Below are 16,697 nucleotides of genomic sequence, written 5' to 3'. Positions count from 1 at the left end.
ACTTTTTAAACCTCAGCCGTAGTTGAATACATCCGTTGTTTTGACTTTCCTCTCATGCAGTACAAGAAAAGTAGAGATTTTTTTGGTGTCAAGAGAATGTTCGACTTTCAACACAGATTTTTTTTTTTTTTCCTCCCGTCTCTCTTCCTTTCTCCACCTCTGCCCCTATTCTGCCCCCCTCCCCCTCCTCCTCCTCCTACTACTACTACTACTACTACTACTACTACTACTTCAAGCTTCCTCTTCTCCCTCACCTTTCCCATTTATAGAAACAAAACAAAAAAAAGGAGGAAAAGGGAGAAATAGGGCTCATGGGTATTTTTTTTTACCTTCTTCGTGTTTTTTTTCTTTTTTTGTACACTATTTGTTGACGTGTCTGGCAGGGCGGGGCGGGGCGGATAGAATTTGTGTTATCTCGAAACCAAGACCAAACTAGATTTTGTATTTTTTTCCTTTTTTTTTTTTTTTACCTAAATCTCCTTCCCCGTGACCAAGTTTCATTTTTTTTTTTTCAGTACTCAGATTTATGATACCACTGTTTTATTCATGTTTTTCTTTCGTGACCTTTTTTTGTGTGTATATGTGTACGTATTTTACCTATTTGTGCTTATCTATTTGCAGTTTATAGGACCGAGTCAAGTTCATGATGTTCCCCATTTTAAAACATTTATCTTGTGTGTGTGTGTGTGTGTGTGTGTGTGTGTGTGTGTGTGTGTGTGTGTGTGTGTGTGTGTGTGTGTGTGTGTGTGTGTGTGTGTCAGCACCTACCTGTACACATGCCTACCTGATGGGTGTCGTGTTGGCTCGCGGGTTTCCCCTGAAGGGTTGGCAACACTGTCGGGTCTTTTATCGTCACGTGGGGAGGAAGAGGAGCAACCCTCTCCCCGTCTCGACTCCCGACGACACGCCTTGACAGCTTGCCTTCCCGTCTGTATTGAGGGGTTTTGTTAGAGATTCCTCCTAAACTGCTCGCGCGTACCCAGCGGTGGCGCCAAAGCTTCGGAGGGTTGTGTCTCTGCTCCCAGTTTTTATTCCCTAATGTGCGAAGCGCGTCCCAATGTTTTATAAGTTTTCATCTGCCAGTGCCCACTAAAGCTTCCATTTTTCACAAGTAACCTTTATTTTAACTTTTTTTTTTGTTCAGACACTTTTTGCATCACCCCTGCAGACCAAGCTATAGCTGACTTAAACTTCATTTCTCTAAATATACACAATTCTACAGCAGTGTAATTCAGCAGCAACGTGGCACTGTTCATTCACTATGTACCAAGCCTCCCGCCCTCACACAGAAACGCCTTCATCACGTTTAGGGCACGTTCGCCATTTCGGACGCACCCATCCATTTAGTACTCATACCAGGAAAACTATTCTTGAAAACTGAGTCGAACCTTGAAAATGAACGATTGGTAGTGTAAAGAGTGTCCACCAGTCTTCATTGTGACCATAGTTGATATTCGTATATACATCACCTCAATTTTCCAGATAGATAAGTGTTAAAGAGAACGAATTTGAGGGTAACCTATACAATTTTAAGCTCAGACTCGAGGCTGCCTTATCAGGATGTCTTGGGACTGATGAAAATCGACCCGAGTTTTCCTTTACTTCCTGGCGGAGGGAGAGCACGTGCAGCCCTTTATCTTCTATTGGCCCATATTCCCGGACATTTTGGGACCTGCACACCCAAATTGGATAAGGCCTTCGCAGATTTTGTGGGTATTTCCATGGGTAGTTTTGAAAGCTTCGTGATTCTTTGGTCGGTATTATAAGACCGTTTCGCTTTTCACATCATCTAGTTTTTAAGGCCAAGGAGTGGGTCAGTCGGGTTCTAAGGAGTGCTTCTTGAGGTTCAGGGTACAGAAGAAGGGTCACACTACCACCAGCGTCATAAAACTACTACTGGAAATGCCCACAACTCCTACGAAAGCCTTGTCAAATATGTGCTTCCTTAGGTTCAGGGTACAGAAGAAGGGTCAAACTACCACCAGGGTCATAAAACTACTACTGGAAATGCCCACAACTCCTACGAAAGCCTTGTCAAATATGTGCTTCCTTAGGTTCATGGTACAGAAGAAGGGTCAAACTACCACCAGGGTCATAAAACTACCCCTGGAAATGCCCACAACTCCTACGAAAGCCTTGTCAAATATGTGTTTCCTTAGGTTCATGGTACAGAAGAAGGGTCAAACTACCACCAGGGTCATAAAACTACTACTGGAAATGCCCACAACTCCTACGAAAGCCTTGTCAAATATGTGTTCTTTGGTGGCGAAATGTCTTGCAATACGACCCTTTGACTTCTGCTTCTGCACCGTGAATGTGAAAGACACTCGTGAGAACCCGACTGATCACCTTCGTAACCTTTGGAAATGTTTGTTGTAGGCGCCGAAACCGTCTGAGAACACGGACTTCCTGGCGGAGGGAGGGCACGTGCAGGCCTTCATCTTATTCCGTCCCTCACCCCCCTCATGAGTATCACCGTCGGGGCGGCCATGCACGCAGGGACGAGGCCGCGCACACAGGCACACTAAGCGACAGTTATCCCAGCCTTGTCCTCGAATGCCTCCGAGCCGACTTTCTATTTGTTTTCTTTTTTCCTCTCGCTCTATGAAATTTTTCGTCCCCATCGCGAGGGTGTGCCAGGATCTGACGGCTTGTTGGAGGCTTGCCGCGGCGAGGCAGCGCTAAGACGCATGCACACACACACACACACACACACACACACACACACACACACAGATTCTAACGTGCTCAAACTGCAACTGAAGAGGCAGAGGTTTGCTCATTGCTCAAGCCGGAAATATATTTGACAGAAGGGACTACTTCCCCCCAGTGAGCAAAGGGGATGGGGGGGGGAGTGATGTGTGAGGGCCCAGCCGTATAACATGTTTGTTCAAGCTCTTTCGAGGAAGGTACCACCGGCTGGCGATCACGAGTCCAGCACGTGATCATCCCCAATGGTAGTTAATGACACACACACACACACACACACACACACACACACACACATGCCATTGACGGTATTTCACTCTTTTATGAGCCGCCGCCATTCCGCTTCGTCTCCCCTCGTCCCTCCCCTCGCGTCGCTGGGGCCGTTCACCTGGCGAGCCCCGCAGCTGCCGCAGTCCACCTGAGGCGCCGCTCACATGCCCGGGATGCCTCGGGACTCCCTGGCGGCGGCCGTGTGTCTGCACTACTTGTTTGACGTGTACTCCGCTATTGACACATGGCGTTTTTTGTATTTCTGTTCTTCTTTCCTGCCGTGGGAGAAACTCATTTAATTTCTCTCGAGATTAAGCTGGTAGTTGTTTATTACGGTGCGAACAAACGAAATTTTCTAAAACTACGATTTCATGAGATTTGATTTGGAAGGTATGACAGAATGTGAGGGATACATACATACATACATACAGACAGACAGACAGAAACAGACAGACAGACAGACAGACAGACAGACAGACAGAGGCAGACAGAGACAGATAGACAGACAGAAAGACACAGACAGACAGACAGACAGACAGACAGACAAATAGAGATGTAGTGAGTCAGCCTCATGAGTCAGTAAGTGAGTCAGAGCAGTCAACCTTCTGCCTCGCCCTTTTCGTTTTTTAGTGTTGACGGGGTAGCTGTTACGTGTGTGTGTGTGTGTGTGTGTGTGTGTGTGTGTGTGTGTGTGTGTGTGTGTGTGTGTGTGTGTGTGTGTGTTTGTTTTTGATAGAAAACTTTGATGATGTCAAACTAAGTCGATTCATTTGGCCGCGCCACTTGTTGCCGTCACCTGCCGCACCTCCTCCAGGGTGGCGCGAGGGGCGGCGGGGAGGCTCAAGATGAATCCGTCAGGCCGCCCGCGAGTCATCATTGTCGCCGCTGCTAACTATAGAACGTGATAAAAACGATGACCCATGACAGACCGCTTCCTCCTGCACCTCTATTATTACGCCCGCACTCCCCCTCTAAGCACCGCCTCGACGTTATATATAAATGCCTGCGGTGGGTATTAATGAGCCCCTGACAAAGATGAGTGGGGCAGCCAGGGGTGGGGCGCGACGGGGCGGGTCGGGTGGGTGCTGAGGGGCTGAATACGGGTTATCGGTCGTGTGCGTCACCCTACTCACCAGGGCGCGCGGCACCGAGATAACGCCGTGACTTACGTGCTGCTGCCTGCATCACCCGCCACACAGAGGAGATCGACGGGCGGGTTTCCCCGACGCGCGCCGCAGTGACTCAACACCTACGTTTGGCAGTGTGGAGGGTTGGGGGAGGAAGGGGGGGCGGGGCGACAGGCTAGAATCTAGAATTCTGAATATACAGTTGATGTATGGCGGCAGGCAGCGAGCTGCCCCAGGCATATGAGACCCACAAGACGCGTTGTTTTCATTTGGCGCCTGCCGCTTCCCCCATGACGGAGACACCGCTATCAAGTCACGGAGCCGCATACCCCCCGCGTCCTCCCACTGCAGCCAGCCTTGTGTCTCATTCACCCGCCCTCCGCCCCTCTCCCAGCATCGGGTCTCTATCCAAGAAGTCTGCACAAATGTGCAACTGGCAGAGAATCACCATTTATATCCGACATAAAGCTCAGTGTGGGGCTAGGGGTGGGATGCCGCCCCCCACCCCCAGCGTGAGTCTGGCAGGCGCCGCTCATGTCAGTCAGTGGGTCTGTCACCGACAGTCCCTCGTTTGTATCAATCACCTTGAAGCGTCGCCTGTACTACACTCGGAGCCGAGTCTCAGGGACGGCGGCCAGCTCATCAGTGGCACCTATCGTGGGTCCCGTTATTGAGCCATCGGGGTGCATGCATTGCGGCGGACGATGCAACCGTCCCGCAGCCCCCATCTTTGTGGCCAAGGTCTTGGTGCACCCAGCTCTTGCTTGTGGCTTGGTACGTTTCTAATGGCAGGGCAGCGCGGCAGAGGGCGCCGCCGCCCATTGTTGGCACGCCTGCATGACGGAGGCACGCAAGCCGCTGCATGATGGGTGAGCTCCGTGCGGCAGGTTTTGCCTCAAGGCCTCCATAATTAATTGACAGGCAGAGTCCCGGAAATCATAGGCCATTTATGTTGGAGTCAATTTATCCGATCGTATTTAATGCCTCACATCTAATGGCGCCGCCTCCGCCTGGCTGCCGGCCTTCATTGAGGACGCAGGTTGTTGTATTTATAGCGGCGGCTCCGGCCCTCACCGCGCCGGGATAACGTTGCCGCCGCTTTGCGCTTGATAAGAGAAAATAAACCGCACGAAGCAGCTTTTAAACCTTATAGCGCACAAATAAATGGAAACCAGAACCTTGCCGCAGAACAGGTTTTGCTTCCGTCACCGTTCACCCAGACGCCTCGTGGGGTGGACGCATGCCTGGGTTAATCATTTCCTTGGTCCATCTGTTACGTTCCTTTGTATTCCCTCTCCGTCTCTCCTTCTCCATCCTTCTGTTTCCTCTACACCATCCACTTTTGCCAACCTTCAAGCTTCACTTCTGCCCCTTCTCATCCCTTCCGTCTCCTGTCATCATCTCAGGCTGTCTCCTCTCCTATACTCATATATTTTCCCAATACTATTAGTTCCCTGAAGTTATGTATATGCCTACTTACTTTTCTCCTCTCTCATCCCTTCTCTTTCCCATCCTCATCGTAGTCTATCTCTATTAAAACATTTATTTTCCTTTTACTAATAATTCCTGAAGTTATCTATTTGCCTCTTTACTTTCCTCCCCTCTCCTCCCTTCCCTCTCTTCCCCTCGTCTCCTACACCCTCCCCTCTCTTCCCCTCGTCTCCTACACCCTCCCCTCTCTTCTCCACACTATCCCTCAGATCTACCCAAAGCTTTACTTCTCCCGGCTCCTCTCCCCTCATCTCCCCACTCCTATTCCCCTCCTCCCTCGTCCACCCCCGTTTCTCCCCTCCCCTCCTCTCCTTCCTTCTTCATGTGACAGCTGGTAGCTCCCCATCTATTTTTACCACATAAAGGGTTCCCTTCCCCATCCTCTCCCCGTTTCCCCTTCTTCCCCTTCCTCTTCCCCTTCCCTAGTATCTTGGTAAGGTAGACCGACCAACCTTCCCCAACAAGACCCTTTTTCCCCTCTTTCTTATCTCTCTTTTTTCCCCTTTCCATGCTTCCCCTTCCTCCCCCTCCCTTCCCAGCTTCCCACATTGAGTAATTATCTTCCTCGCCGACCCGTTTTCTCGGTTTCTTTTTTTCCCCATCACCTTCTTTCTTCCCCTTGTCCTTCACCATTTAGCTTTCTCCCCTCCCTCCCATTCCTGACACTTTTTCTTTCTTTCTTTCTTTCTTACATTCTTTCTTTTCTTTTTTCTTTCTTTCATTTCCTTTTCTTCCTTTCCACCTTTTATGGCTTCTTGTTAATCTTGTTCTTGCTGTTTTTTCTTGTTCTTGTTCTACTTCCTTTTTTTTTTCTTCTTTTCTCTTATTGTTAGTGATATCCTTGTTGTTGTTCTTCCTCCTTCGCCTCCTCCTCCTCCTCCTCCTCCCCATAAAAAAACATACATAATTTACCCTTTTTTAATTATTACAGTGTTTACTTTTATCTCCAGTTTATCATTAATGTATTGCTCTGTTTTCCTCTTTAATAATGTAGAGTCGTCTTCACATATATCATTCATGTTGTTCTTTTCCTTTTCTCCTTCCTCCGTTTTCTATTCCCTCTTTATTTATTTACTTTTTTGTCGCCTTACATTCAGCCAACCCTCCCTTCCTACATTCCTTTCCTCCTCCTCCTCTTCCTCCTCCTCCTCCTCCTCCTTGCCCCTCTCCCCTCTGTCCTTCCCTTACTCATTCTTCTCTTCCTCCTTCCTCCCTCTCCTCTCCTCCATCTGTCCTACATTTCTCTATTTCTTTTTTTTTCCTCCCTAGTTTACACCTCCCTCCCTCCCTTCCTTCCTTCCTTCGTTCCTTCCTCCCTGCATCTTTTTTATTATTTCGTTGTTTTATCATAGTTTTCCTCTCTCTCTCTCTCTCTCTCTCTCTCTCTCTCTCTCTCTCTCTCTCTCTCTCTCTCTCTCTCTCCTTCGCTATTTCCTCCTCCCTTTCTTTCTCTTCCTCGATATCTCTCCACTTTTCATCTCCCTTTCCATCAATCAACTCCTTTATCTTATCTTCTATTCCCTTTCCCTCTCTTCCTCCCTCCTATCTTCTCTCTTCCTTCTTTCTCTTCTTTCTCCCCCTTGTCTCACTCCTGGTCCCCTTCTCCCTTGTCCCTCCCTCCCTCCCTCCCTCCTACCATATATACAAGCCAATTTCAAGGTGTATATTTGTTTTGTTCTCCTTCATACACGAATTTACTTGAGTTGAAGTTGGCCAGAATTAGTTTTTTTGTATCGTTGGGAAAATACGTGTAGCCTACTAGTCTCATTTTTTTACGTTTTATGTCTTATTTCGTCTTCATCTTTTTTTTTTTTGTATTGCTTCTCTGTATCTCTCTCCTTTAGTACTTATCTCTTTCTCGTTTGGTTCTGTTTTGTTTTCTGATGCCATTTCTATTTTTTTTTTTTGGGGGGGGCATCTCTGTAGCCCCTCCTCAATTTTTTTTTCTTTCAATTCTTATTTTCTTTCCCTCTTGCGTTTTTTTTTATCCTTCTCTTGCGACCATTTTCTATTTTTTTCTTCGTTCTTTTTGCATCACTGTAGCTCCCTCCTATTTTTTTTTCTTTCCTGTGTTATATTCTTTCGTTATGTGGGATTTTTTTTCTCTCTCCTGCCATATTTATTACCCCGGTCACCTCATCATAAACCACTGCTGCGTACTAACTCTCTCTCTCTCTCTCTCTCTCTCTCTCTCTCTCTCTCTCTCTCTCTCTCTCTCTCTCTCTCTCTCTCTCTCTCTCTCTCTCTCTCTCTCTCTCTCTCTCTCTCTCTCTCTCTCTCTCTCTCTCTCTCTCTCTCTCTCTCATGTCTGTCTTCTTATTCTGCTATATCATCATCTCCTCTCATCTCCCATTTCTGTGTCGCATCTTTCTCTCCACTCCCTTCCTTCCCATTCCTCTCCTTTTGTAAGTTTCCTTCTCTTTCCTTTTCTGTATCAACCCTTTCTCCACTTCCTTCCTTTTCATTCCTCTCCTTAAGTAAGTTTCATCTATTTCCTTTCCCGTATCACACCTTTCTCTCCATTCCCTTCCTTCCCATTCCTCTCCCTTTGTAAGTTTCCTTCTCTTTCCTTCCCTTTCTCTTCATTGATTTCACGTTGTCATCCCTTTCTCTTATATACACTCTTCTCTCTTCCTCTCTCCATCTCTTTCATCTTTCTCTTCCTCCATCCTTCCTGCTGCCCCGTTTCCCTCTCAGTCATCTCTTTCTCTCCTCGTTTATTTCACCTCCTTCAACAACTTTCTCTTTCTCTCTTTTTTCTCACCCTTTCCCCTTTCCCCTTTCTCATTTATTTCGCTTCCTTCCACCTTTCTCTTTCTCTCTTCTCCCTCCCTTTCCCCTTTCTTTTTCTCCTCATATATTTCACCTCCTTCAACAACTTTCTGTTTTTCTCTTTTCTCCCACCCTTTCCCTTTCTTTCTATCCTCATTTATTTCGCTTCCTTCTACCTTTCTCTTTCTCTCTTCTCCCTCCTTTTCCCCTTTCTTTTTCTCCTCATATATTTCACCTTCAACAACTTTCTCTTTCTCTCTTTTCTCTCACCTTTTCCCCTTTCCCCATTCTCATTTATTTCGCTTCCTTCCACTTTTCTCTTTCTCTCTTCTCCCTCCCTTACCCCTTTCTCTCTCTCCTCGTTTATTTCACCTCCTTCAACAACCTTCTCTTTCTCTTTGCGCCCTTTTATTCCCCTTCCCCCCTCTCATACCTCTACCCTCCCTTTCCGCCTCACTCTCTTCCTTCCTCCCTCTCTCCCCGTTTCTCTTCCCCTCCCGTCCTCGTCCTCTCCCCCTTTCCTCCCCACCATTTGGCGAAGTCGGGGTAAAACTCTTCTTCAGATATAACCAGGCAGGGAAGGAGGAGGAGGAGGAGGAGGGGGAGGTTGGGGAGGAGAGGGTAGGGAGGAGTGAGAGTTTATTCATGTGTTGTGTTGGAGTTTCCTGCCCTCCCCCCCTCCCCTCCCCTCTTCCCCTCTCCCCTCCCCCCTCCCCCTCCTTCCCTCCCCTCTTCATTCCCCTCACTCGAACACTGCCAGAGAGAGAGAGAGAGAGAGAGAGAGAGAGAGAGGGCCATTTAAAAGCAGTTTCCTTCAAAATGTTTTTAAGTACGCATAGGTGAGGTAGACAGGTGTTAGGAGGGGGTGGGGGGGGGGTGGGGGTCGGGGGCGTGGGGGGGGGGGGGAGGGCTGCCAGGTGAGTTTTCAGGCGCCCAGGTGTATGTGTGATGGTGGTGGTGATGGTGGCAGGTGTGTGGCATAACAAGGGTTGACATGGGGCAGTGAGGAAGCCCAGGTATTGATGCATGGGGACCAGGTGTGTGTGTGTGTGTGTGTGTGTGTGTGTGTGTGTGTGTGTGTTTACGACAAAAAGGGGGAGGGAAAATGCTGCTCGAGAAAGGAAAACATGCGCACATTCCTCTCTCTCTCTCTCTCTCTCTCTCTCTCTCTCTCTCTCTCTCTCTCTCTCTCTCTCTCTCTCTCTCTCTCTCTCTCTCTCTCTCTCTCTCTCTCTCTCTCTCTCTCTCTCTCTCTCTCTCTCTCTCTCTCTCTCTCTCACACACACACACACGTTAAGAGAGAGAGATATGGGAAGCTGTCAGTGGTGTGTTGGCCTCGCTCGGATCTCTCTCCCCGTGACAGCTCCAACACATCTCTTTCCTCTTAGTGATGCTGGAGGGGGGGAGGGGAAAGGTGCCGTCCGCGTGCCCCCCCCCACCCCCCCCACCGAGCATGTGTTGGCCTCATTCTCCGTTACTCACGCTCGTATTCCCAAACGCTTTCGCCTCTCACAACAAATACTCCCAGAGGCCACAGTTCTTATGAGTGTTTTCTTCTCACAGTTATGGTACAGAGGCCTTGTCCAAACTATCAACAGGCTCATAAAACCACCCATGTAAATACCTATCCACAACCTCTAAGAAGGCCTTGTCAAATGTCAAATATGAGCCTAGAAACGTTTGATAATATGGGCCTCGACATGTGTTAGGCTGAGCTCTCCATATCCAGAAACGTTTAATCTACCATAAGGCTGAGCTCTCCATACCCCGAAACGTTTAATGGATCATAATGCTGAGCTCTCCATACCCCGAAACGTTTCCTGGATCATAAGGCTGAGCTCTCCATACCCCGAAACGTTTAATCTATCATAAGGCTGAACTCTCTCTCCATACCAAGAAACGTTTCCTCGATCATAGTTAACATTTGTTCTTCCCATGTAATCTTAGGTGCGGCAGATTTTCCTATTGGTTAGTATGTGTTAGGACAAGTTTTTCCATTTCTCTTTTCCTCGACTTCATATTTTTCTTTTGTGATAATGTACTCGACTGATTTTCTAATGTGTTTGTATGGCTGTATATTCCCATTTCTATTTCCCTTTTTTATTTATTTTATCATCTACTCCATTATCTATTGTGCTAGTATGTGCTGTGACAATTTTTTTTTCTCTTCACTCGTGTTTCTTCGGCTGTGTGATCTACTCTTCTATAGTGATAATGTCTTCGGGTGATTGTCTAGTGTGTATGTATGGCGGTAAATTCCCCTGTGACCCATTCTTTCTTTAAGCCACAGATTCATCCTATTGTCCTCCTCTCCCTACTTCTCTCCTCTTCTCTTCACCCGCGCCCTTGGTATGAATGGGCTGGTTTTCCGTGATCGTACTTATGTTGCAGTTAATCCATTTTTTAAGTACAAGTTGCGTTGATTTTACTTGTCACGAAGCATGTTTCATTCGTACTGTCTCCACCGCCATGTCTTCCTTCCTTTTTCCCTTCCTCTTCGTCTCTCTCCTCTTTCACGCCGTTTCTCTTTTTTTCTCAACACCATCCCTGTAGATCTGCCTTCAAGCTTTACTTCTCTCGCGAGTCTAAATTATGTTTGGGCAGTTATATTATTTTTGCGTATGGAAATAATTATGGGATCAACTTCGATAATATATAGAAAAAAAAGTAGTGTGGGTGACTTGGGTTGAGAGAGAGAGAGAGAGAGAGAGAGAGAGAGAGAGAGTTATAGTGTAATTGATTAAGGACATGATTTGTAAGTCTCTCTCTCTCTCTTTCTCTCTCTCTCTCTCTCTCTCTCTCTCTCACCATCTGATCCGGTTATTTTTTCTCCCCTCTCCCCCCCCCGAAAAAAAAGGGTCCCATACATCGCGTTGACAGTGACACAAACCTGAAACACTTCGGCGATTCGGTCAGCGACGAGACGAGACGAGAACGAAGCTTTGTTATGCTGTCCGATGCTGGTTGTTGTTGTTGTTGTTGTTGTTGTTGTTGTTGTTGTTGTTGTTGTTGCTTCTGTTGGTTAAGGTTTTGGCAATATTTTTGTTGCTAATTTTTTTTTACTGTTTCTTCTGTTGTTAATTAAGGCTGTGGCAGTGTTTACGTTACTGTTAGTGCTGTTTCTTCTGTTAATTATAGTTGTCACAGTATAATAGGGATGCCTGTTTGTTGTTATTGCTGTTACTATAATGGTCGTAGTTGTGGTAGTGCATCTGTTACCGTTCCTGTTACTTCTGCTGGTCGTGCTGCCAGGGTTGGTATTTCACTCTAAAGGAAACACTCTTACTCGCGTTTTTCTCTCCCTTCACCGTGTCCTCACCAAAAACTTCCTCTACATACTTCCTCTCATCGACGTGTATCTTTTCCTTCATCATCAAGAGGAAGTAGACTGACGACCACTTCGTAAATCTCAAAAGAAAATTCGCCAGTGAGATGCTCCACAAAAGATTAAAAAAAAAATAAGCTTAAATTGCATTTTCGTATTCCTTCTGTGTTTCCACCCCTTCATGTTTTCATCAAGCCTTCCATTTCTCACAATAATGACGACCCGCTTATTACAGCATCTCTTCTCATTCTTTACATGTCATTTGGCTCCTCGTATCCCTCCCTTTCCTACTTTCGCTTCCTTCCCTTCGTCATTCCCTCCCTTCTACGCTCAGGACAGTTAATATATCCTCTGCCACTTTCCCTTCTTCATTTGCCCTTCTCGTTTCCTCTTAAGCCAGTTGATGCATCTTCTGTCACGTTCCCTTCTTCATTCGTCCATCCCTTCTACCCTCAGGCCAGTTGATCGAGCTCCCGGAGTCCCCCGTCAGGCGGCACTCCACCGTTGAGGACGACCGCCGCGCCGCCACCCTCGAGCGGGACCCCCCCACGCCCGCCCACGACAAGGAGAAGAAAGGCCACCGCTCAGCATGGGGCATGGTAGGTCATCTGAAGCCAAGGTGGACCAACTGGGGACGAGGTGGACCAGCTGGGATCAAGGTGGGTCAGACGGGGTGTCGGTACGTCAGGGTGGTGGGTGGCGGGTCATACAGGTGCGTGGGGTGGACGGAATAGACAGAGTAGGACCGTCAGAGAGAGAGGCGCTTTGGGGATAAAGGTGAGATAATGTTCCGTATCGCTTTCTAGGTGTTTGCAAGCCTCCTCTCTTAGCATAGTGCCTAGGGATCGCATGGATGGGCTTGTATCCTTTGCATGGCTCTAGTTTAGGATATTTCCCTGTCGTGATGAAGCAATATTGAAGCGTCTACTGTGGCTCCCCTTCTGATGCGCGTGGCCTTCCTCCGCCCTCAGGTGAAGAACATGATCAGCACGCGGCGGGACAGCGTGAGGAAGAAGTCGACGTCCTCACACCGCAAGTCGACGGTGGAGCGCCCGGGCCATGACTCTCACGCCAGGATCGCCGTCGAGGTCTCCGCTGCCTCAGACCCAGAGGTGACCCATCTTTGTAACTTATGTGGACTTATTTTGTCACTTCAAGAGGGCAAAACAGTAACTTATGAATGTCCTTCTACCGAACTGGCTAATGCTACAGACTATCAAACTAAAAGTCTTCAGAATTTAGCATCACCGTGACGCCGTTCACTGAAGTATATTCCTCCATGATGTGACTTGAGTTGGGACCATCGTTTCCCCCGTACAGGACTACGATGTGGATTACGACGGCCACGGAGGAGAGTCGGTGGATCCTGCGGGCCTGGCGTGCTACGAAATGGACGGCAGCGAGGGCGACTGGGAGCTCGGGGGCGTGTGGGTGGGGCCGCGTGAGGAGGAGCTGCCGCCGGTGCCTAACCCCACCACCAGCCTGGGTGTGCGTCGCTCCAAGCCGCAGCTCACCATCACCGTGCCCTCCAGCGAGGACCTCAGCCACATGCAACCGGTAGGCGGGGCGCTGCAGACGACCTCCTTCAACAATCGCTTCCCTTACAGTCAGTTTATCGCCTTCCTCAACCTCCTCCCTTCCAGTCACCCTTTCTCCTTCCCCAAATGATCTCCCTTTCAGTCAGTATGTTACCTTCCTCAACCTCCTCCCTTCCAGTCAGCCTTTCTCCTTCCCATATGATCTCCCTTTCAGTCAGTATGTTACCTTCCTCAACCTCCTCCCTTCCAGTCAGCCTTTCTCCTTCCCAAATGATCTCCCTTTCAGTCAGTATGTTACCTTCCTCAACCTCCTCCCTTCCAGTCAGCCTTTCTCCTTCCCAAATGATCTCCCTTTCAGTCAGTATGTTACCTTCCTCAACCTCCTCCCTTCCAGTCAGCCTTTCACCTTCCCCAAATGATCTCCCTTTCATTCAGTCAGTTACCTTCCTCAACCTCCTCCCTACCAGTCACCCTTTCTCCTTCCCCAAATGATCTCCCTTTCAGTCAGTATGTTACCTTCCTCAACCTCCTCCCTTCCAGTCAGCCTTTCTCCTTCCCAAATGATCTCCCTTTCAATCAATCCTTTACCTTCCTCAACCTCCTCCCTACCAGTCAGCCTTTCTCCTTCCCAAATGATCTCCCTTTCAGTCAGTATGTTACCTTCCTCAACCTCCTCCCTACCAGTCAGCCTTTCTCCTTCCCAAATGATCTCCCTTTCAATCAATCCTTTACCTTCCTCAACCTCCTCCCTACCAGTCAGCCTTTCTCCTTCCCAAATGATCTCCCTTTCAATCAATCCTTTACCTTCCTCAACCTCCTCCCTACCAATCAGCCTTTCACCTTCCCCAAATGATCTCCCTTTCAATCACTTACCTTCCTCAACCTCCTCTCTTCCAGTCGACCTTTCACCTTCCCCAAATGATCTCCCTTTCAATCAATCAGTTATGTTCCTCAACCTCCTCCCTTCCAGTCAACCTTTCACCTTCCCAAAATAATCTCCCTTCCCCATTCACCTTCCTTCCAGTCAGTTTATCACCTTCCCCAACCGCCTCTCTTCCAATCAGTCCTCAACATTCCTAAAAAAAATTCTTCACGTGTCAAAATCGTCGCTTCACTGCCATCCAGCCAGCGGCATCCCTGTATCCCTCCCCAAGCGTCTCGTCTCGATAGTTTTAACGGAGAGTTTGAAGAGTTAACACCAACCATAAGAAAGGGGGCTCATCATTATAATTTCTCCCCAGTCCCCCCCCCAAAAAAAAATGTGTCCGTTTTCTCTTCCCGTGACTCAAGTACTGATGGGACTGTTAATAAGGGATCTTCCAAACTGACTACGCTTTCTCTCCTTCATTTTTTCCTCCTCGCCTTCAGGAAAGAGGGGCGCCCCGACCTCCCCCGAGATCCCCCGAGGTCCGCCGAAGGAAAATATCTCCCGCTCAGGTATATATGATTACTCTCTCTCTCTCTCTCTCTCTCTCTTTGTTTGTTTACCCTCGTGACGTCACTCGCCTTTCCTTTGTTTATGTCTGACGTTATCCTGACACGTGCTATTTTTACTCGTGACACACGCGGCCGCTGAGGGGGCTGCTTCAATCTAGGTCACGGGCTTCAATACGCTCTACTGCCCTCTATTTCTGTTCTCTCGTTCTCTGTGTCCATCCTTCTATCCATCTATCTATTAATCTATCTCTTTATCCATCCATTCGTCAGTTCATACATCTGTCTCTCTATCTGTCAATCTATCTCTCTATTTATCTTTCTATCTATTTATCTGTCTATCTGTCTGTCTGTTTGTCTAATAATAAGCATGATAGATAAACGAAACACGGACTGAAATGCCAAAACAAGTACAGGATATCAATGAATGTACTTACGTTTATTACTTTGGCAGCATGATTCGTACGCATTTATTTTTCCACTCTACTTTTTCCCCACCTCGCCCCGCCTCTCGCCGCCCCGCCCCGTCTGTACAGCTGGATATCCGGACGCCCCTCCTCCTCCCCCGAACTCCCCCGTCCCCACGCCGCGCCTCCCACTGGACCAAGGTGAAAAAGGCGTTCCTGACGGGCCAGCAGCACCAGCACATGAAGGCAGAGATGCAGGGGGGCGGCTCAGCGTCCCTCCCGCCCTCCCCGAGCAAGAAGACCGCCTTCCACTTCGATGCCACTCCACCCCACCACCTCTGTGAGCCAGGTTTGTGTGTGTGTGTGTGTGTGTGTGTGTGTGTGTGTGTGTGTGTGTGTGTGTGTGTGTGTGTCATAGAGCGGACTATAATGTTGGTAGTGATGGTAGTGTTATTGGTAGGTCAGTAGTAGTGGTAGTCTTTTATTTCTCTTACGTTGTCGCCTGTAGCGCCGGTAGGCTTTCTTCAGGGGCCTGGTGGTCGCCCCAAGCCCGTCATGGCGCAGGCAATCTTTATAATGGCGCCATTTATGCTAGGCTCATGCTGCCCCCCGGAACGCATTCTTAATCCACTTGGACGGTTTCTTCTAGAATCTGGGTTGATGGGTGGTCTTCAGGACAGCATGTGGGTAGTCTTAGGCCACTCGACGGTGACTGAAAAATCCCAGGTGGCAGCGGCCGGATTCGAACCGACGTTGTCTATGGCGCGGTGAATGCGGGGCCCGCACGCTAAGCACTCAGCCACCGCCTACACAAAAGTAGTAATAGTAGTAGTAGTAGTAGTAGTAGTAGTAGTGATAGTAGTAGTAGTAGTAGTAGAAGTAGTAGTAGTAGTAATAGCAGTAACAGTAGTAAGTGTAGCAGTATTAAGTGTTGTTGTTGATTGTTGTCCCATTTTACATAGTGCCAAAAGTCACGTGTCTCACCTGCACATTCACGGCTTCACAGGTGTGGGCGCCGCGGCCATGTACGACTCCAGCTCCCCCAGCATGTCTCTTGAGGCCTCTCCCGACCCCCTCGCCTCCCACAGCCACAGCAACTCCACGCCCTCGCCGCAGCCCCACGCCACGCCCTCGCCGCAGCCCCCGCACGGTGAGCACTCCGGTGACACACAGCCTTAGAGACAGATAGATACATGAACTGATAGAAAGGGAGAGAGATAGAGTTTTAATTGCCACCTTTTTCAATCTCAGGAGTGCACAGGAATCTCGTCGACCTTCAGAAGAGCCTCAGCGGGGAGTTCAACCGCCGCCTGATGGAGTGGGAAAAGCTGAAGAGCGGCGCGGGTCAGGGCCCCTCCCCGTCTGGCGCGGCGGGGGCCGCCGCCCCGCCCTCTCACCCTGAAGAAAACCTGCCCCACGAGTTCCGCAAGAAACTGCACGAGTGGGAGAAAATGAAGGAGCGGGAAAGAGAACGGGCAAGTGGCCACGTTGTTTTCTACTTATAGATTCTTCTGCTTTTCTAGTCTCCCGCCTATACCTTTACATCATACCGCAGCAATCCAACGTTTGTTTTTCTCTTTTATAGTTTAATTTTGTGAAAATAAAGATTTTATTCGAGAAGTAT

General features: G+C 48.5%; 1 protein-coding gene across 5 annotated transcripts in view; it reads left to right on the top strand.

Annotated features, from left to right (window-relative positions):
* LOC127009739 (uncharacterized) overlaps positions 1–16,697 on the top strand; it is a 49,668-nt gene that overhangs the window by 20,279 nt on the left and 12,692 nt on the right. For 2 of the 5 annotated variants that reach the window (XM_050883139.1, XM_050883119.1), the window contains exons 3-9: positions 12,151–12,353; positions 12,666–12,806; positions 13,015–13,251; positions 14,601–14,669; positions 15,203–15,422; positions 16,080–16,223; positions 16,325–16,548. In XM_050883139.1, the coding sequence (XP_050739096.1) occupies positions 12,151–12,353; positions 12,666–12,806; positions 13,015–13,251; positions 14,601–14,669; positions 15,203–15,422; positions 16,080–16,223; positions 16,325–16,548 (1,238 nt within the window). The remainder of the gene's footprint in view (positions 1–12,150; positions 12,354–12,665; positions 12,807–13,014; positions 13,252–14,600; positions 14,670–15,202; positions 15,423–16,079; positions 16,224–16,324; positions 16,549–16,697) is intronic. The other 3 variants (XM_050883127.1, XM_050883120.1, XM_050883134.1) reach the window with 3 other exon arrangements.

This window comes from Eriocheir sinensis, chromosome 4 (genome assembly GCF_024679095.1).
Source record: "Eriocheir sinensis breed Jianghai 21 chromosome 4, ASM2467909v1, whole genome shotgun sequence".
Taxonomy (NCBI): Eukaryota; Metazoa; Arthropoda; class Malacostraca; order Decapoda; family Varunidae; genus Eriocheir; species Eriocheir sinensis.
The sequence above is the reverse complement of the archived record's forward strand: the minus strand, read 5'-3'. Positions and strand labels throughout refer to the sequence as shown.